This window comes from Kalmanozyma brasiliensis (genome assembly GCF_000497045.1).
Source record: "Kalmanozyma brasiliensis GHG001 unplaced genomic scaffold PSEUBRA_SCAF13, whole genome shotgun sequence".
NCBI lineage: Eukaryota > Fungi > Basidiomycota > Ustilaginomycetes > Ustilaginales > Kalmanozyma > Kalmanozyma brasiliensis.
The window spans coordinates 239,726-259,924 of record NW_015961952.1 but is presented as its reverse complement, the minus strand read 5'-3'; the positions used below and the strand labels follow the sequence as shown (position 1 = coordinate 259,924).

Sequence of the window (20,199 nt, the reverse complement as noted above, 5' to 3'; positions counted from 1 at the left end):
TTTCGAACTTGAATTGAGCTCAAGAATGAATAACAGCGTCTTGAATCTACAATTTGAGTTTGATTTTGATTCGAGGCTTGGCAAAGATGCCTACGGTTCGTCGTGCAGCTCTTGGCACGCTGACAGATTTGTGGCTTCCTCTCGTGCAGTGCCGAGGGTTCCGTCTGCCTCCTCCCGCTTGGCCGGTGGGTGTGATGGTTCGCTTCCCTCTGTCTCGCAGCGCAGACCGCCGCTCCGCTTTTCCTCTTCCCCACCTGCAGAAATGGCAAGGTCGAATCAGACGACATCCCATTCGTCCATCCAACGACGACGGATTGCCACCGCGCTCGTGATATCGAGTTGGATCGCCTTCATTGGAGGGGAGTCCGATCTTCTTCGGCAATGAACGAGGTTGACAGGCGGCGGTTGTGGGTGGACAAGGCCATCCAAACAGTGGAACAGGGTCAAATCCGGTTCAGCTTCCGAGATAGCGAGGCGGACAACCTGAGGCTTGGCGTTGAGGCGCGTTTCTCTTGGCTTGCAAACACGGCTCTTCGTCAAGGGGCTTCTCCCACCCCTCCTCCTCCCTCTTCGTCTGCTGCTGCACTATAGCTCAGCTATGGCTTGGCATCCGGTCCTCTTCCTGTGTTCCCCCCCTTGAGCCGCCTGCCGTTGTTCGCCCGCCGAACCCGAATGTCGCTTACCCCTTCATGAGAGCATAGAGACGAGCGCAGCCTCGATGCAACGCCGTCAGCTGCCAATCAGACACCTCTTTTCCAGGTCCGCCCCGCTCGGTTTGCCTTCCAAGTCTTGGCATCTCGGCCCTCGTGGTCATCCGCCTCCTCTGTATATAGCGCTCTCGATCAACTCGCCTTCGCCCGTGGTTTCCTTCCCCTTTGCCTATTCGACCATCGTCATTGTATCCATCCTTACGACCTTCACCATCATCGTCCATCACTGCTACCAACTACATCACCCTTTTGCAACCATCTTGAATAGCTTCTGTTGACATGCTCCCATCAACATCACCAAACATGTCCAGACCACACTCCACCTACCACGCTGCGCCATGGGGCTCCAGCAGCAGTAGCGAGCACAAGCCTTCGCAGCACCACCATCAACAACACCACCACCACCAGCAGCCCCACCTTGCTCACTCAGCTTACTCGGCTTCAGCAGGTCCTTCCACCTACCGTGCTCTCTCCAGTGGCCACGCCGCCGCTGCTCCCTCTCACCACGCTCACCACTCGGATCCTTGGGCGCATCGATCTGCCTCGGCTGCTCCCGGGCCTTCCTCGCCGCTACCACCGACCTTTGCATCGCAAGCTCCTTCTGCCAACCCTTCGCCAGAGCAGCCTGTCATCCGCACCACCCACGTCACCGCTGACGGCACCACTATCTACGCTGCCACCGGTCGCAAGCGCAAGCGTCTTCAAAAGGCTTGCGTCGCCTGCCACAAGGCCAAGCGTCGTTGCGATGGTGGTCTCCCTTGCTCCAACTGCGACTTTAGCGGTCGTACCTGCTGCTACTCGGATGCCAACGGCAAGATGGTCATCCCCACTGCTCGCGTCGCCAACGAAGCTGGTCAGTCCTCTGGCTCGTCGGCTGGTCACAGCAACGCCAACCTCCACCCCTCCGAGGCGCTCACCCCTGCCTACACGGCCGTCTCGGCGTCCAGCCCCAACGGCAGCGACTTGTCTGGCCGTCCTCGTGCCAACACCATGAGCTCCAAGTCGAGCCCCATGTCCATCGGCAATGCCGGTCTCCGCGCCGAGGGCTTGCTCACCATCGACGACGTCGCACCCGAACGCAGGAGAGATCTCATCAGCATCTTCTTCTCGCAGATCCACCCCTTCAGCTGTGTCATGGACGAGATCTCCTTCCTCCGCGATCTGTCTACCTCCGAGGTGCCTTCGTACCTGTTGATGGCCATGTTCGCTCTCGCCGCTCGCTTCGAGCAGGGCATCAGCGAGGCGGAGCGCGAACGTCGTTTCGCACAAGGCGAGGGTTTTGCCCGCTCGGCTCGTCGCATGCTTCAGGACGAAGACCAGGATGGCTTCACCCTCCTCGACCGACCTGATGTCGACCTTTCCCTCACCCTCTGCTTCCTCTCCGCTCACGAGCTCGGCATGGGTCGTCTCCAGCGTGCCCTCTCCTACTCCAACGACGCCGTCCGCATCAACGCCACCCTCAAGCTCGCCGACGGTCAGCTGCCGCCGGCGCGCAAGAACGCCTACGGTCGCGACTCGTTCTCGTCGTCGTCCTGGCCTCGTCGTGCCACCTGCGAACGTCTCGTCCTCCTCGCCTGGACGCTCGACATGACCATCGCCGCGCTCGCTGCCCAGTCCTCCACCGTTCGCCGTTCCGACGTTCTCGCTGCTGCGCGCAACTTTGGCACTTCCGGCGACGAGACGCGCGACGACGTCACAAAGTCTTTTGCGCGTCTCGCCGAGATTGCTACGGTCTTCGGTCTCGTCATTGACGCCAACGAGCCGTGCTCTAAGGGTGAGGATGCGCTCCAGTCGTGGGCAGCCGCGCTGGTCGTCGAGCACAAGTTTGACGACTACAACATGAAGTCTGCCTCTCGACTGCTTGAGGAGCCGGAAGCCAGTGCCGCTTCGCACCGCGCCTGGTTCTGGGCGCAGATGCACCTCATCGCCGAATGCTCCGTTTTCCTCATGGAAGCACGTCGTTCGGGTGCCCCGCAAGCTGATCGGGGTCAACAAAAAGCCGCGCTGGACAACATCCACCTCATCCTCTCGGTCCTCAGCATCACCGGACGCCGCAATCTGTTCGCCTTCCCCGCCCTGCTCCTGTGCACGCAGTACAGCGGGCGTGGGGCGAGCCCCGACGCGAGTCGATGGTGGGCAACCGCGCGACAGTGTTGGAACCTGGGCGAGCAGCAGATTGGTGAAGCGGCTCGGTTTTTTGTGCGACCCGCCAGTGACGCACCCTCTCCAACACGCGGGTCGTCCACCGGTGCCGAGTCGTTGAGACTTCCTCGACTGTCCAGCTCGAGCGTGGGGAGCAACGGCAACTTGCCCAGCATCGCCAGGTTGCCATTGCCCAGCTTGAGGCTGTCCCCCGCCCATTCGAGGAACCGCAGCTCGGTGGGCAGTGATGATGGCTTAAGCTCCGGTAGCTCCCCCGATAGCAGCGCTATCAGCCCCCGATCAGCCCCGCTCGAGGTGGGTGCGGAGGAGTATGTTGCAGCAAGGGGTAGCAGGAGTCCCCCTCTGACGAGTCAGATCTTTGCCAAGGATCCCAGGACGAACTGGTCTCCGATCTCGAGTCTGAGGGGCGAGAAGCGCGGGTTGAGTGCTATCTCCAGCTAAAGGGAGCTTTGTACTTGTTTAATCTATGATAGTATTTGTACTCCATCTCTTTCTAGTGTGTGCTGTGTGAACGAGTGAGTGGTGGTTGATGGTGAAGCGGGACAAGGATGAGGAGGTGAGGATGCGAAGCGAAAGCTTAACTCTCGCATGGCCGACACGATCTGCCTACGATCTCGTATCAAGGTTCGCATCTCGGCCTGAGGTGAGCTTCGCCTGTCGTTGCTAGGATCCCACTCCGGCATTCCGCACGTGTCTCCATCGGTCGCCCCTTCTCGCCAGAACCACTCACTCCTTCACTCAAACCGTCCCGCTCTTCTCCGTCGCTCTCCCGCACACACGCTGTCGGACTGGTATGGTATCAAACTGCGCATGCTTCAACCAACAAACTTGTCCGTCCGCAACATCTCCTCCACCTGTCTTTGATCCACCCCCTCCAATCTCGTCAGCAGGTAATCCACCTCGACCTCCTTGGTCAAGGGGATCACAAACGTCTTGTAGATCCGAACGACCGTGTCGACCTCGATCTTGCGCTCCTTTTCCCGGTCCTCGGCGTTGGCGCCGGGACGATCCATGTCCTGGCCGTACACCTTTGCCTTTTCGGCCAGCCGCACCAGGAGCGCCGCTTCGACCGCCGGTTTGGTGATGAGCGCAGCGAGCGCGTCGCGGTTCGGCGTGAGGATGTGCGGGATGAACGACGCAGGTGCCGCACGGAACTTTGATTCCGATACAAACATTCCTGTTGCGCAACACAAAGGCGAGGGTCAGCCCAATGCAAGGGGCAGAAGATGTAAAGGGATGAGGGGACTTACCGAAATGAATGCGTCGACTGAGCGCTGAGAGCACCTCCATATCGCGGATCGCTGAGGAACCGTAGTGCCCGTCGTCCGCGTTCTGTTGTCGCAGTCAAAGGGGTCAGCAATTTTGTCTATCGGGGAAGAAAAGGGGGACTGTGGAGGAAAGACGCACCTCGCCCAACGTCCGCGTGATGCCCGGTACAATGCTCTCGACGTAAAACTTCATGATCTGGTCATTGACGTTGACGGCGTGCTTCCACAGCAGCTGCGGGTATGTTACGGGTGCCAATATCGGCGTGGGCAGCAACTCCGGGTTTGTAAACGGGTACTCATCGGGCCTAATCGCAGACCAAACCGAGGGGTCAGCTACACTCTTCATACGTTGGAATGCGGAAGGGTACTCACGCCTCGAAGCGGCGCACTTTGGCATGCGTGCTTTCGGTCTCCTTCAAAAACCATGCGAGCCACGAGCTGGTCCACCCCTCGCGCTCCGCAAGTTCGGGGAAACCGCCGGGGACGTAGCACTTGGCATTGCGTGCGAATTGCGCCCGCTCGATCAGCTGGAATACGATCGTCTCCTCGAGTCGGATGAGAACCGATCGAATGTTGTCGAGGGATAGGATCTGGTCGGTGGTGGCAGAGTGGATGTCGAGCGTATGCATCGTGCTGTGGCTGCTCATCGGGCTGCAGGTGGTGGGTCGATGGTGGGATGGCGGGTGCTTGGAAACGAGAGTCTATATAGATGAGGGTTGTCAGCGAGTGGTGGGTTCCAGGCAGGGTTCGTGAGGGTGGGAGAAGGGAGCGAGGGTGAAAGCGAAGAGGAGACGGGTTCGTGATTGTAACAAAGAGAGTGCCAAGAAGAACAGGCCATGCACCCTTGGGCAAGGTCCGACAGCCGTGGTCCAAGCGGGTCTTTTTCCTGGAATCACACTCCAATTTACGCGCTTCCGCAACCTACTTGATACTCGAGCGCTCGTCACCATGTCACTCATCTCGGTCCCTCGTAGTCCACTCGCTTTCTAGTGCATCTGTGTCAGGCTTTTCGCAACGACGATCGAGTCAGACCTTCTCATTGTGGCTGGCCAAGCCAGCAGGCGGTGCAACACGCGCCGCGATTTCATCTTGCTCAACATCCCCACCTCTGGGCCACCAAACCATGCGAGCTGTGTTACCGCTCGGGTGGAGATCGACGCCGGTTGCCGAGTTTGAGATGAAGAGATGGCACACATTGGTAAGCAGGGCTGACAGCGGTGGCGGGTATGTTTTGCTTAGAGACTAGCTCGACGGCGATGGTAACAGTACATGGTGGGGCCAAGCTTGGAGTACGTGATGAATTGTACGCGAGATGCTCTTGAGCGGTGGGGCGGATGGGTCGAAGCTCGTTCTCGGGCACGCTTCGGCCACGAACACCATGTTTGCATCGAAGGTGAGCCTCTCACACCGAGGGACCTTGAAAGTGCTTCCAGGCGTTATGCATATGCTCGTACTTGGTAAAGTCGGTCACGCTTGGATGAGCAAGCTGCAGCAGATACCGGCGAAGAGCCTCGAATTCTGTGTCGAAGTTCGGAGCCGCTCTGTAAGCTTTGATCTTGAGGCCATTGCGTGGGTTCATGGCAAAGTTGCGGCTGAGATCGTCAATGTGGATCGTGTTGTGCGGGCCGTACACGTCGGGCCACCTGCGCCAAATGAATTCGAGCGCCTTGACCTCGTGCGTGCCCACCTGGGAATGAACGCGGAACATGGGCGTGCGGTCAATGACAAAGGAGATGTTGTAGTCCGGATTGCCGAGCATGTTGAGCTCCACCAGCTTGATCTCAAGCCAACGCCACGATGTCTGCGACCAGACGCAAATGTCATAGTACGGGTAGACCGCTTTGAGCATCTCATGTAGACCAGGACGAGCCGCTAGGGAAGCGGGTGAGTTAGGATCAAGCAAGCGTTTGGTGTCGGCGATGCAGTAGTCGAGATCGAGCACGAGCAGCTTCTTGCCCGGTCGGGGCGGGTTGATGATGGGAAAGTCGGAGAAGCGGCTGATGGTCTTTTCAAGCTTGGCGCGATACTTGGGATCTTCGTGTGGCTTGAGCTTGGGCCCTTCAGCTTTGGGGAGCTCGAGGTAGTCGAGGTCCTTGTCTGCCTCTCCTTGGTCGCCAGCCAAGAGACTCGGGATGGTCTGGTCCCTGAATCGCCCCGCCTCTGGAGTGCCGAGCAGTGTAAATTGCACTGTGATCTTGCACGCTTGGTCCGCAGCGACAGCTGTATCGGTGGTGGTGCTATTCGCTCTTGTGGAGGCAGGTCGAGCTTTGAGAGCGGCAGGAGCGTATGGAATCGAGCCGAGCTGGGTCTCATCGATCGGCTGCTTGCCCTTGACCATGCCGAGCAGCTTCTGACTTTCGGGTGGTACGTCGGTCATGGAGAACAGGATGGCCTTGAGGTCGGCTACTGTCTCATCTTCAGCTAGTCGCGCCGACAGCAAGGTACCCTGGTACTTGATCGAGAAGCCGACCTTAGGTGCGTTTGACAGGTCCGATGTGGCCTCTTCACCTGCACCGTCTATCTTGTCATCCTGGCGGTCGGAAGGGGGCGTCAGACGAGATGGGCCGGCTTCTATTGATAATGATGAGGAGACAGCCGACGTCAAAGGAGCAGCCTCTTGAGCATCCGCGCTCGGCTTATTAGAGTCCGTCATCTTGGCGCGCTTCTCTATACTTTCGTTCTCCGAGTCGTGTTCTTGTAGAGACCGTTTGTGACCTGCGGATGCGGAGGAAGACATTCACCGTCTTGGGAGGGTGACGAGGATGACGCGACCTTGAGTTTGACGTCAGTGAGACCTGCCAGGGCGCTGAGAGAAGCTGTTGCGGTTGTGGTGTGCGGAAGGATCGTTGGTGCTGTGATCAATCGATTGACACGGCGCAGTCTTTGTGAGTGATCAGAGTCACAGTGTGATGTGACTTTGTGGAGGGTTTCATCTCCATCTCGACGAGAAGCGGCTCAGCTGAGACTGAATTCCTGCCTGCCAAGCTTCGAGACCAACACTTGCTTGACACAGGCAAAGGGACGCGCCAACAGTGTTAGACCCTCTTCTACATTCGCCAAAAAATATGGCTTTCGCTTGAGGCTTGGTCGCTGGCTGGCTGACTGGCTAAGCTCTCCTTTCATCTGAGCCAACACATGCACGGGACGCGCACCACCGCCGCCGTAGACCAACACACACTCAGTCTGCTGCATTTCTGTTACTTTTCCCTTTGGACTGGCCAAGATCGATATCTGACACCATCGGACCTCACTTCGCACCCCCATCGTTGTCTCTCCCGCACATCTCCTCGCTCTATACCGACTCGAGCAGCCTGGTATCATTCAGTGTGCCATCAAGAGCTCACGAAAGGGCACACAGCGGTGATCCCAACCCCGCGTCCTGCCGGTTGAGGTGCATGTTGATCGCTCACTCTGCGCCTTCCTCCTCAGGCTTTGTTGTCTGACCACACCAACGCTCGCCCACCATGTCAAATAACATCAAGGTCGTCTGTCGTTTCCGTCCTCCCAATGCCATTGAGCAGCGGGAGGGCAGCGACATCGTCGTCGACTTTAGCGATGACGGATCCCTCGTCAAGATGACCCGCGGCGTGTCCACCTCCGGTCCTGAGGCAGGCGGCTTCGTCTTCGATCGTGTCTTCCCAATGAACACTGCGCAGCGCGACGTCTTCGAGTTCGGCCTCAAAGAGACCGTCGACGACGTTCTCAACGGCTACAACGGGACCATCTTTGCCTACGGTCAGACCGGTTCCGGTAAGACCTTTACCATGATGGGAGCCGACATCGACAACGACAACCTCAAAGGTATCGTCCCACGCATCACCGAACAGATCTTCGAAAACATCATGGCCAGTCCGCCGCATCTCGAATACCTCGTCAAGGTCTCTTACCTAGAAATCTACATGGAGAAGATTCGCGACCTGCTCGCCCCACAGAACGACAACCTGCAGATCCACGAAGAGAAGAACCGAGGTGTCTACGTCAAGGGCCTCTCAGACTTTTACGTCGGAGGTCAGGCCGATGTGTACGAGATCATGCGTCAGGGTGGGCTTGCCCGCGCCGTCTCCTCCACCAACATGAACGCCGAGTCATCACGTTCGCATTCCATCTTCCTCATAACAATTCAGCAGCGCAACACGGAGACCGGCAGCGCCAAGACGGGCAACCTTTACCTTGTGGATCTGGCAGGTTCCGAAAAGGTCGGCAAGACCGGCGCAAGCGGTCAGACGCTCGAGGAAGCCAAAAAGATCAACAAGAGTCTGTCGGCGTTGGGCATGGTCATCAATGCGCTCACCGACGGCAAGTCATCTCACATTCCCTATCGTGACTCCAAGCTCACTCGTATCTTGCAAGAGTCGCTTGGAGGCAACTCGCGAACCACGCTCATTGTCAACGCTTCTCCATGTGTCTACAATGCCGACGAGACGCTCTCCACCCTGCGATTCGGTGTACGTGCCAAGAGCATCAAGAACAAGGCACGAGTCAATGCCGAGTTGTCTCCGGCCGAGCTCAAGGCACTGCTCAAGAAAGCCAAAGCCGACAACGAGCGATATCAGCAATACATTGCCAATCTTGAGGCGGAGCTCAAGACATGGCGCTCGGGCGGCAAGGTGCCCGAGTCCGAGTGGGCCGATGCCTCCAAGGTGGTCGTGGGCCAAGGCGCACCACTGCCTTCGCCGGCTCTGACGCCGACACCAAGTCAATCGAGACCCATCACGCCAGCCGTGGAGAATTTGCGCGACCTTGCCTCCCGACCAGAGACGCCGTCGGCCACTGCGATCGATAAGGACGAGCGGGACGAGTTCCTGCGCAGGGAGAACGAGCTCAGCGACCAGATCGCCGAGAAGGAAGTCGTCCTCAAGTCAGCAGAGAGTGCACTGCGTGAGGCCACCCAGGAGTTGGGCTTCTACCGCGAGCAAGAGGCGACACTGTCCAGGGACAACAAGAGCATGACGTCCGAGATCAACGAGATCAAGCTTCAGCTCGAGCGCGTCACGTACGAGCACAAGGACGCCACCATCACGCTCGACATCCTCAAGGAGCAGAACAAAGACCTGTCGGCGGAGCTCGAGGAGCTGCGCAAGTCGCTCGCCGACACTGCGAAGACGGTCAAAGACCCATCACAAGAAGGCAAGGAGCGCAAGAAGGCGGAGCGCATGGCCAAGATGATGGCCGACTTCAACCAGGGTATCGTCTCCGAAAAGGAAGAGCAGATCCGCGAGACGCTCAGCAAGCTCGAGAATGCTGGCAGCGATGGCTCCGGAGCGCTCTCGGCCGATGACCTGTCTACCCTCCGCGAACAACTCCTCGAGTCGCAGAGCCTGTTGCGCGAGCAGACGGAGCGAGTTCGTCAAGCTCACGAAGAGAGCGAGCTGCTGCACCAGAGACGCCAAGAGATCGAGAGCCGTTTCGCGTCGCTCGAAGCCGAGTACGAAGAGCTGCTCGACAAGTCGATCAAGGCCGAAGAGGCCAACCACGTCAATGTCGACGTCACCATCGAGGATCTCAAGAACAAGCTCGAGTCGCAGTATGCGTCCAAGCGCGATGCTCAGACGAGCGAGATCAACGATCTTAAGCGGCAGATGGAGTTCAAGGCCAAGGAGATCGCTGTGCTGACCTCGAACAACGACACGCTGAAGAGCACCAACGAGGAACTCAAGCGCGCCTTTGCCGTCACCACTGCCGGGGTCGAGGGCGGACGCAACCTGGCCGAGTCGGCACGCGACCTGGAGCGGGTGCGCAAGACCATGGCATCGCAACTGTCCGAGTTTGACACGATGAAGAAGTCGCTGATGCGCGACCTGCAGAACCGCTGCGAGAAGGTCGTGGAGCTCGAGATCTCGCTCGACGAGTCGCGCGAACAGTACAACAACGTGGTGCGCAACAGCAACTCCAAGGCGCAGCAGAAGAAGATGGCATTCCTCGAGCGCAACCTGGAGCAGCTAACCAACGTGCAGAAGCAGCTGGTGGAGCAGAACAGCAGTCTCAAGAAGGAGGTCTCGATTGCCGAGAGAAAGCTGTTGGCGAGGAACGAGCGCATCCAGGCGCTGGAGCAGCACCTCATGGACAGCCAGGAGAAGCTCATGTTGCAGAACCGCAAGTTCGAGGACCAGCTGCAGGCGGTCAAGGAGCGCTTGCATCAAGCCAACTCGATGCGCGTGCCCTCCGGTGGCAATGTTGCGGCTGGCCCGCTGGGTTTCGGTCGCATCGCCAAGCCTCTGCGCGGCGGTGGCCCGACAGCAGGACCGCAGCCGGGCTCGGTTGCGGCGAGGCAGGCTGTCTTCGGTGGAGCACCAGGTCCGAATGACACCAACTCGCCCAAGGCTCGATCGAGCTGGTTCTTCTCCTCCAAGTAGATAGACATCGGCACATTCACTCAATATTCATACCCCGTCACCAGCGACGTATCTGTCGAACAACCGGGGGCTGAGATGAGGTGGCATGAGGTCGACACCTGCCACATGTAGAAGAGGTGTCGAGGTTGGTCTGCAGCCTTTTTCCGCGGCTCAGAGTTTTCGATGCCATGGGTCCGGCAGAAGGGTTCAAGCCAAAAGGCACGAAAAAGGTGGCGGAAAAAAGTGGCAAAAAAAAGCTCGGCAAATTGCGGAGTGGAGGAAGAAAGTGCTTGGTCCATGGTGGTACCGATATCGTCCTTCCCACCAACCGCCTTGCTTCAACGATTAAGACCCAAGATGCTGCTACGACAGGCCCTCCGTAACAACTATGCACTGCGAGCGCAGCTGCCGCGCTCTTTCGAGGCGACGAGCCTGCGATCGAGCCCAGCGCCATGTAAGTTCCGAGATGAGTTCGTACTGTCACGAGCAAACTCACTGACATCAACCTCTGTTCCCCTTTTGCACAGCAAATCAACCAGCTTGGCCACGCTTTTCATCAACAGAAGCACCGGCGAGCAACGAAGATCCCGAAGCGCTGCTGTTGGCGAAGGTCAAATATGGCATCAAGGAAGCTATGAAGGCGAAAGACTCGCTCACTTCCACCGTCCTCCGCTCGATCGTCTCGGAACACCAGTACTCGGCAAAGCAGAAGGGCAACCAGGTATCCAAGGTCTCTAAGCTCATCACAAAAGCGATCAAGCGCAGACAGGACACGGCCAAGCAGTTCAGAGCCGCCAAGCCGCCAAGAGAGGACCTGGCCGAGCAGGAGGAGAAGGAGGCTGCCGTGTTGGAGACGTTCTTGCCGGAAGCAAAGTAATCCTCATACTGGCATGGAAACTATGAAGACTTTGTATCAGCAGTCATATCGTCCGGGCAACATAAGCTGAGGAGTCCCCGATCAGGCATACATTGATCGTCCGCAGGCTGATGATGTTGAGCTGCTGATGAGCCGAAAAATCGACAGTGTTACATCGGCAAAAAAACTCTGTACTGTGCGATGGAAATCCAACTGCGAGCTGAGCAATCACACGAAGGCAGGCAGGTGGAGCAAAAAGTGCGAGCGAACGAGCCAACAGCAAAGACGTCACAAAGCAGCAGAAGCAGCGAACATCAGTACCTCCCTGCTGTGCCTCTTTCGACTTGACTCTGCACCACCAAGACAAACAGCCGGCAACCATGTCAAGACATCGCGCTGTTCGCAATCTCGACCTAGACGAGGAGCTCGCGGAAGACGACTACTACGATGAAGACCCTTACGATAATCTCTCGCCCGAGGACAACGATGCCATGGCGGAAGCCTACGCTCAAACACTCGACGTGCTTGGCCCAATAGGCTCCAACGGCTTCACCGAGCGCGAAGTCAAGGACATCCTGTGGGATGCTTACTTCGACGTCGACTCCGCAGTCACACAGCTCGTCGAGGAAAAGAGCAGGAGAGAAGCCAAAGCAGAAAAGGATCGTCAAAAACAAGGTGAGTTACTGACTTCAGCCTGGCTTGCTGCGGCCCCTTTCCACATTCAGTGTTTTGTTCGACTCCTTGGGCAGGTGACTTCTGATCGCGGATACGGGACGGGCCGGGCAGGGACCAGTGCTGCAGGCGTTCGGGCCAAGAGCGCGACCAGACTCTGAACATCTGTCCGAAACGCTTTCCGCTACCGCACCCGTCACAGAGAGCGGCGACATGCAGTTGGACGACGACGAAGGACCGACGATAGAAGCTTTCAAAGAGCTGTCGCTGCAAAGAGATCGCCGTGCCGAGATCAGAGGCGGAAGAGGCATGTCGCGAGGTAGGGCACAAGGGCTTCGCGGGCTGGCAACGGGTGGTCGGGCTGGCATGGCGAAGCGCAACCTCGCTGGCCTAGCGCCAGACTTCGTACGAGGGCCCCAAGGCGCATCAGCTTCCTCGAGCTCTGCAGCGCCCTTCAAGCCAACGTCGAAGCTCTCGGCGCTCGCGGCTCGATCCAGTGCGAAGCGTCCAGCAGAGAACCCTCCTCCCAATGCGCAGAATCGATCGCGACCAGCGTCCCCGGCGCCCCCATCGACTCCAGCAAGCGCTTCGACACCTGCCGCATCCGCTGCTGATTCTGCCTCTGCAGCGTCACCTGCTCGCACCAGTAAGCTGGCTGCCTTGGCTGCTGCACGGAGCGGAGCTGTTGCCTCCTCATCGAAGCCCGCCGCCGTTCCTCCGCAGGAACCAAGCACCTCGGCTGCTGCAACTTCAGACGCTGCAACCAAGCCTCTCTCCAAGTTGCAGCAGCGCATGCTTGCGAACAAGCAACAGCGCCAAGCAGCTACGCCAGAGGCCAAGGAGGCAGCAGCGGCAGAAGCAGCAGAGGAGGAAGCTCGTTCCCGCCCACAGACCTGCTACGGTTCCGACCTGCCCATCTCGTCCCTCTTCCCGACCGCCGACCCCGCTCCAGGACCAACAGCTGTGCCCACCGCTGCAACACGCTCAGGGACCGCATTGGTTTCCACCAGCGCGATAGCTGGCCCGTCCAAGGATGAAGCTGATCAGCTGGTTGCACCACTGTCGCGTCTCAGACAAGTGCCTGGAGGCTCGCCGTTTGCTCTCTACGTCCAGGGCTCAAGCCTTGAATCTGAGCCTGGACTCGAGACGGTCAAAAAAGCATTTGCTGGCCCGAGCCCGGACGATGTTGTGATGGAAGCGCGACAGGGCACCCGCCTAGGTGTCAAGTGATGGAGTCTGCGCCCGCTGTCTGCCAGCAACAGCCCTGATACTGATCGCATCCTCATCACACTTTCTCTTTCGCATCTGCATCTGATCCATGGAATCGCCTGACAGCCGCAAAGAAAGCAGCAGCCTCAGCAAATGCGTCCGCTCCGGCATCGGGCACCTCGACGCCACTACACAGAAAAGCAGCAGTCGGCCAAGCTGCCAAAGCGGCTGCGACGAAACCAGGAGGAACGACGGTCAGCCAGCTCAGAAATGAGATCGAAGCGCTCGACATGCATGGGGGTGGCAGCAGGGCCGCCTCTTCCGCAGGATCGGCTGCACCCAGCGCGGTCTCGACGCCGATGGGCATTGCGCACGAACGCATCATCGACGAATACCGCAAGCGCGAGAAGGATGGCAAGGCCGAGCTCAGCTTGGTCGTCGTAGGCCACGTCGACGCCGGCAAGTCGACGCTGATGGGCCGCATGCTCCTCGAGCTAGGCTCTCTGTCTCAACGCGAATACTCGAGCAACGAACGAGCCTCTCAGAAGATCGGCAAGGGCAGCTTCGCTTACGCGTGGGCCCTCGATTCGTCCGAAGAGGAACGCGAACGCGGCGTCACCATCGATGTTGCGCAGGACCACTTCTCGACGCAGCACCGCACTTTCACGCTGCTTGACGCTCCCGGTCACCGCGACTTTATCCCGAACATGATCTCTGGTGCAGCTCAGGCGGACTCTGCGCTGCTCGTCGTCGACTCGATTCAGGGCGCCTTCGAGGCTGGGTTCGGACCCAACGGCCAGACGCGAGAGCACGCGCTGCTCGTCAGGTCGTTGGGCGTGCAGCAGCTCGTCATCGTAGTCAACAAGCTGGACGCGGTGGGCTACAGTCAGGAGCGATACGACGAGATCGTGAGCAAGGTCAAGCCCTTCCTGACCTCGTGCGGGTTTGACGCGGGCAAGCTAAAGTTTGTCCCCTGCGGCGGGTCTGTTGGCGAGAACCTAGCTGTGCGCGAGGAAGGCGGTGCGCTATCGGCCTGGTACACCGGACCCACGCTCGTCGAGATCCTCGACGCGCTCGAGCCGCCCGCGCGCCAACTCGACTCGCCCCTCCGTTTGCCGGTGACAAACGTCTTCAAAGGTCAAACGGCCATTGCTTCCGGTGTCGGCGTGTCCGGCCGCGTAGTCTCGGGCATCGTACAGATCGGCGACCGCCTCCGACCCGTCCCTGGCGACGAATCGGGCATCGTCCGCGCCATCGAGGTCGATAGCGAACCCGTCCCCTGGGCGGTCGCCGGCGCCAACGCCACAGTCTACCTCAGCGGCATCGACCAGATCCAAGTCTCGGTCGGCGCGGTGCTCTGCGCGCCCTCAGCCCCCATTGCGCTGTGCGACTCGTTCCTCGCGCAGATCTTGGTGTTCGAACCCACCTACCCGCTGGTCGCGGGGACTAGCGTCGAGTTGTTCCATCACAGCGCCAACATCGCGGCGACGCTGACGGAGCTCGTGAGCATTTTGGACAAGACGAGCGGGGGAGTGGCCAAGAAGAAGCCGCGCGTGCTGACCAAGGGGTGCACGGCGATGGTGAGGGTGACGGTCAAGGCGGGGGGGATGGCGGGGCAGAGCAGCGGGATTCCGTTGGAGGACGCCAGGACGAACAAGGAGATGGCACGCGTGTTGATGCGTATGAACGGCGAGACGGTCGCTGCAGGGATCGTTGTTGAGGCTCACACGGCTGCGTAACAGCAACGAAGAAATCCGATGGCATTGCAAGTCTACCACTCGAGCGCGCGATCCACCTGTTCCGCATCCACATCTTCCTGTTCAACCTTCACCAGTCCCTTGTCGTCGGTCTGCAACAGATCACCGATCTCCATCCGCCCACTCCCCTCAGGTCCCTCCAGCTCCACCTCGACCTTAACCTTGGCCTCACCCTCGCGCTTGACCTTGACCCAGTTATCCTGCACCTCCATCTCCCCATCGCTATCGAGCAATTCCACCTTGACCCTCTTCTCGACGCTCTTCTGGTCGACCTCCCTTTTACTCGGGCACAGCCCTGCGGCACCTACACTGCACAGATCGCACCTCGGTCCCACGGGTACACAGATGACCTGTCCGAATCCTACGAGCAACCGGTTAATCTTGCCGTGCAATTCGTGCGGGAGCCAGGATTGAAGGTTCAACCGCGTCTCCTCCGGGGTCTTTGTCGTGTGCCACCCGAGCCGATTGGTGAGCCGATGCACGTGCGTGTCGACGCCAATGCCGATTTGGATGCCCATACTGCTCAACGCCAGGAAGGCCATCTTGGGTCCTACGCCGGGCAAGCTGCATAGCTCATCGACCGTCCGCGGTACATCACCGTCAAAGTCGTCCGTCAATATCCGTGCTGCAGACTTGAGATACCCGGTCTTCCGCCTCCAAAACCCAACCTTAGCGATACAGCCCGAAATCATCTCGTCGTCCGCCTCCAGCAGGCTTTGCAGACACAAGCCGTTCGGCAACGTCCGCTGAAGATTGTACACCGCCTCTGCGGTGACCGGATCCTTGGTCTGACTGGATAGCATCAACGAGACCAGTGTGGCCAGTCTCTCCCTCTTGCCCGCCTCCTCGACCGTCTCCGGTGCACGATCTGAATCCGCACGTCGGTCCTCCCGCCCGTTCTCTTCGCACCCCATCGTGTCCACCGGCGCAACGATCTTGGTGCGCTGTCGGGCGAGCAGCGAGTAGACCGTCTCCCAGTGCGCCGGCGCCGGATGCGCCTCGTGCGGTTCGAGGTTGACTTTGATTGGCTTCTTGACGGTTTTTCGCGGGGAGATGTCGAAGGGTGAGACGGCGGGTTTCTTGGGTGAGGCAGAGGAGGATTTGGCCCGCTTGGGCGTGGAGATTGTGCCGTCGGCGGTGGTCTTGCGTGGTCGTTTGGGTGTGGTAGAGGTAGAAGCGGTTTTGGATCGAGACGACTTGCGCGAGGGACTGGCGGTGAAGACGTCGCTGTCGGCGTCCGAGGCCGTGTCCGGGTCGGAAAAGTCGGATGCCGCCGCGGAATCTGAGTCTGCTTCCGAGGCTGTCGAGGCGGAAGGGGCGCGAGAACGCTTAGTCGACGTTCGCATGGTTCGCTTCTGCGTCGCTTTCGTTGGGGTGGTAGCAGTAGAGGTGGATGCAGATGGCGCACGTCGACGGAGCGAGTAGGATTGACGTGCATCCGAGGCCGAGATGGCCGCTGCTAGCGCTGCATCTGCCTCAACACCGGTAGTGCTGCCGTCAGTGTGCGTGCCGTTGGCCGTGACCTTGGTGACCGCAGCGATTGTAGAAGGTGCCATTGGCGTAGGTGCGAAGAGCTTTCGCCGGGACGACGAGCGGGCCGACATGGTGCCGAAGGCGACAGCGCGCGAGATGGGTTGAGAAAAGATGCGAATGATGGTGCCAATCGAAGCCTGGGAGTGGTCACTGTGAGCGCAAGTTGGATGGTGGTGGGTCGAGAGAAGAAGAAGAAGAAGTGCGGGGGAGGAACGACCTGATTCGCCACCAACGTTTCTTCTCAAGGGTCCAAGCTCAGACCAGCTGTTAGCCTGCCCAATTTTCCAGACACGAGCTGCAGCCGCGTAGAGTGCGGGGCGAGACTCTGCCCACAATTCCAGCTTTCTTTTTTCAGCTGCAAAGCGCTTTCTGTCGCCGGCGGCTTGCTCTGGCACAACGCCGAGGGGGTCATCCTCGTAAGATGCTCTCAAGACGCAGCACGCAGAGGGAATGTACCAAGATGACATCCATTGCATTGTGCTTCATATTCTACTCCTTCTGACCGATACGAGCCAAGTAGGCCTCCCACCCAGCCTTCTTATACCTCTCGCCCTGCTCCCTGACCTTCTCGAAGGCCGCCTTCTTGTCCTTCTTGCCCTCCTCAGTCATCAGCGGTCCATAGATTCCCCTTCCCACGATGATGACATCGCATCCACTCTCATTAATCACCTGATCCGGTGTGCGGTACTGCTGACCCAACGCATCCCCCTTGACGTCCAACCCCACGCCCGGGGTCAAGATCAACAAATCCCTCTCGGTATTCGGCCCATCCACCTCGTCCACCCTGCTCATCGCGATAAATCCACAAACAAAGTTGGTCGTATCCTTCTTTGCCTCCTCCACACACGCCTTCGTGTAATCTCCCTTGGTCAGGGCTCCCTTGGAGCTCATCTCTGCCAACAACAGCAGTCCCCTCCCCAATGGCATCCCGACCTTCGCCAGGCCCTCCACGACACTTGGCCCAGGCACCAGATGTGCATTCGTAATGTGCGACCACGACGCGATCTTGTGCACGCCCGCCGAGTACTGCAGCGAAACCGTGTTGCCGATATCCGCAAACTTGCGGTCTTCAAAGATCAAGAAGTCGTGCTTCTCGCTCAGCGCCGTGAGCTGGGCGACGAGATCGTGGTCAAAGTCGGACACGATGTCGATGTGCGTCTTGACGAGGCAGACGTTGGGTCCGACGGCATCGCAGACGTCGAGGAGGTCCTGTTTGGAGGTGACGTCGACCGAGACGGAGAGGTTGGTCTGTTTGCGCGCCATGCATTCGAGGAGTGCGCGGGCGGCCGGGTTGGGTTGACGCGCCGCGCGTTCGGCGTACGTGGAGAGGGTGATGCTCGACATGGCTGTGACGGTGATGTTGAGGGCCGATGATGATGATCGACAGAGGGAAGGTGAGGTGGTCGAGAGCTTTGTCGCGTGTTCATGATTGCGAACCTCTAAAATGTGACACTCGCAAGAAAAATTCTTATCGCACGGAAAGAAAATGTCACTGCGCACCGCTCACGTGAAGCGGAAGAAAATGGGCTCAGAGCCTCGCCTGGGTAGCTTTGGAAGAAAAAAGGCCATGCCATCAGCATCATCGCATCGTCGTCGAGACCATCACCTTCATCTCTGCACCCGCACAGCAGCATCAACTGGACATCCTTCTGTCCAGCTCACAATTATCGCCATGGCAGCCAACCAGGCCGCCTCGGCCCCCACTCAGCTCTCCAAACTCCTCCGCAATGCGCGCATCTCCTCCTTCGACCCCTCCATCCCGCAGGTGTACACCTCTCCACCCGCCTACGCCGCTCGCGGGGAATGGGGCATGAAGCGTGCTCTCCCCTCTTCCTCGACCTCGATCTTCGGCTCCTCTTCCGGCTCCGCTGCCTACCCCGGCGCTCTCCGCTTCGTGGAAGTCACCTCGCTCGACACGCCCGAGGGCCAGACCTCCTGGAAGGAGCGCGAGAAAGAAACGCTCTTTGTCAAACGCTTTGCGGAAGCGGACACCAAACTTCACATCACCCGACCCGAATCCGGGGGTCATACGTACACCGAACCTGGTTCGCATGGTCCTCGACCCTCTACAACCTTCCTCAAGTCAACGGAGCGATACTTCCCGACCGACATCCCCGGGCCGATCAAAGCGAGCCCGAACGAGACTCCCGCCGATCGCGATGCGAGGGTGTACAACAATCGTTGGCGCGCGCTGCAACGCCATCACGCCGCTCGCGGTGCCGCCGATCCCACGTACAAAAGTCTCGACTTTATGGGCGACCAATCGACGAGTCGAGCCTTCGGGTTCGACGCAGACAAATTCACCACCCGCCCGCGCATGATGACCAACTACAACGCGCTGGACGAGCGTCAATTCGATCGGTTCGTCGAACGAATTCGTTCTGGTCGCAAGAACTGGCGTACGTTCTTCCGATCCAAAGAGCGAGGACGGTTGCTGGGGTTGATCCGCAAGCGACAGGAGAAGGCGTATGCCGCAGCGGTGCGTGCTAACGAGGACGCCGAACGTCGCGGTGAGGCTCCGAAGAAGCTGCCGGAAGTCAACCCGGAAGCGGAGCTGCAGAAGCTCTCCCAGGGCGAGTTGGACATGCTCGAGCAGAGTCGAGATGTGGATGCGACGCGCGATGCCTTCCGGATGCTAGAAGAGCGCGCAATTCGACTCACGACAGCCTCGTCGAGCGATCAGCTACCCGGATCCTCCCAACCATCGACACTTCACCCGCATGCCGGATTGCAATTCTCCCAACCCGATCCGATCTACACCTCCCTGCTCGCCGAACCGTTGCCTGGTCGAGTGGTGCACGAAGTCTCCTCCCGCTCCGATCGGAACGTGCGCAAGTCGCTGCTGATTGCCGATGGACGGTCTGTCCTTCTTGGTGGACACGTCTCCTACCTCCATGCGCCGTTGCGATCCAATGCACCCCCTACAATCGATTGGAGTCGTCAAGAACCCACGCGGGGAAGTGCACTCTTCCGCATCGTAGACGCCTACCGCTCTTCGGCACTTACCCTCGCCTCGGGGATGCACAAAGACATGCTTGCCCCGCGCAACGATCTCGGGTACCTCCGGTCCAACCTCGAACTGGTTAAGCAGGATGCGCAGGGTTTGCCTGTGGGGAAAATCGCACCGATCGGTAGTGCGAGTTATGTCGGCGAGGTGGTCAAGGATCCGACTCGACCGGTGAGGCGCGCCTTGGGTGGCGTCGAGCCGAAGAGGACCGGATTGGGCGCACTCAATGCGCTGTATGCTGGGACGGCGAGGAAAAACGAACTGCAGAAACAGAGAAAGGTCGGTCGCCAACCAGGTCAGCTCCAGCCGGGTAAGAGACAATCGACAGGTCACGACTCGACAAGAAAGATGCTCGATAACCTCGATTCCCTCGTCAGCGCCGCCCAGAACAAGAACTGATGCTTGTCTCACAGAAAAGAAATGGCAGACAGTCACACAAAGTGCAAAAGGATGTGAGACGTTTCTAGAGCGAAACGTGACCATGAAACTGAGATTGGGGTGCGGTTGAAGCGAGTGGCGCCGGATCGCGCCATGAGGAAGATGACGAAGAACTGAGAAGAATCGATGGGCAGTAGTCTGATGTATGCAGATTTTTTGGTATGCTTGTGTGATGGGGCAGAGCAGCGCGAGAAGGGTGCTGCCGACAGGGCAGCCCGCAAAGGAGACAAAGTGGAAGCCAAATGTATCTACAA

The 20,199-nt window shown here is 59.0% G+C and overlaps 9 protein-coding genes across 9 annotated transcripts; 5 read left to right on the top strand and 4 right to left on the bottom strand.

Moving 5' to 3' along the window:
- Positions 1-1,013: 1,013 nt before the first annotated feature.
- PSEUBRA_001339 (Zn(2)-C6 fungal-type DNA-binding domain protein) lies at positions 1,014-3,314 on the top strand (the record flags this gene model as incomplete). The annotated part of the gene is made up of 1 exon (XM_016434590.1): positions 1,014-3,314. One exon carries the CDS (start codon positions 1,014-1,016, stop codon positions 3,312-3,314), a length of 2,301 nt encoding a protein of 766 aa, XP_016293999.1.
- Positions 3,315-3,688: 374 nt separating this feature from the next.
- On the bottom strand, positions 3,689-4,788 carry PSEUBRA_001338 (Chorismate mutase, type II; the record flags this gene model as incomplete). The annotated part of the gene is made up of 4 exons (XM_016434580.2): positions 3,689-4,050; positions 4,124-4,205; positions 4,281-4,446; positions 4,514-4,788. 4 exons carry the CDS (start codon positions 4,786-4,788, stop codon positions 3,689-3,691), a joined length of 885 nt encoding a protein of 294 aa, XP_016293998.2.
- Positions 4,789-5,543: 755 nt separating this feature from the next.
- PSEUBRA_001337 (NLI interacting factor) lies at positions 5,544-6,794 on the bottom strand (the record flags this gene model as incomplete). The annotated part of the gene is made up of 1 exon (XM_016434577.1): positions 5,544-6,794. One exon carries the CDS (start codon positions 6,792-6,794, stop codon positions 5,544-5,546), a length of 1,251 nt encoding a protein of 416 aa, XP_016293997.1.
- An 811-nt stretch (positions 6,795-7,605) lies between these two features.
- Positions 7,606-10,494, top strand: PSEUBRA_001336 (Kinesin, motor domain protein; the record flags this gene model as incomplete). The annotated part of the gene is made up of 1 exon (XM_016434604.1): positions 7,606-10,494. One exon carries the CDS (start codon positions 7,606-7,608, stop codon positions 10,492-10,494), a length of 2,889 nt encoding a protein of 962 aa, XP_016293996.1.
- Positions 10,495-10,830: 336 nt separating this feature from the next.
- On the top strand, positions 10,831-11,350 carry PSEUBRA_001335 (uncharacterized protein; the record flags this gene model as incomplete). Its single annotated transcript, XM_016434607.1, has 2 exons — positions 10,831-10,927; positions 11,001-11,350. 2 exons carry the CDS (start codon positions 10,831-10,833, stop codon positions 11,348-11,350), a joined length of 447 nt encoding a protein of 148 aa, XP_016293995.1.
- Positions 11,351-11,709: 359 nt separating this feature from the next.
- On the top strand, positions 11,710-14,949 carry PSEUBRA_001334 (Translation elongation factor EFTu/EF1A, domain 2; the record flags this gene model as incomplete). The annotated part of the gene is made up of 3 exons (XM_016434603.1): positions 11,710-12,004; positions 12,204-13,220; positions 13,337-14,949. 3 exons carry the CDS (start codon positions 11,710-11,712, stop codon positions 14,947-14,949), a joined length of 2,925 nt encoding a protein of 974 aa, XP_016293994.1.
- Positions 14,950-14,981: 32 nt separating this feature from the next.
- PSEUBRA_001333 (HhH-GPD domain protein) lies at positions 14,982-16,523 on the bottom strand (the record flags this gene model as incomplete). The annotated part of the gene is made up of 1 exon (XM_059464616.1): positions 14,982-16,523. The coding sequence occupies one exon, from the start codon at positions 16,521-16,523 to the stop codon at positions 14,982-14,984; it is 1,542 nt and encodes a 513-aa protein (XP_059321142.1).
- A 466-nt stretch (positions 16,524-16,989) lies between these two features.
- Positions 16,990-17,844, bottom strand: PSEUBRA_001332 (Orotidine 5'-phosphate decarboxylase domain protein; the record flags this gene model as incomplete). Its single annotated transcript, XM_016434608.2, has 1 exon — positions 16,990-17,844. The coding sequence occupies one exon, from the start codon at positions 17,842-17,844 to the stop codon at positions 16,990-16,992; it is 855 nt and encodes a 284-aa protein (XP_016293993.2).
- Positions 17,845-18,172: 328 nt separating this feature from the next.
- Positions 18,173-19,906, top strand: PSEUBRA_001331 (uncharacterized protein; the record flags this gene model as incomplete). Its single annotated transcript, XM_016434591.1, has 1 exon — positions 18,173-19,906. The coding sequence occupies one exon, from the start codon at positions 18,173-18,175 to the stop codon at positions 19,904-19,906; it is 1,734 nt and encodes a 577-aa protein (XP_016293992.1).
- Positions 19,907-20,199: the final 293 nt, after the last annotated feature.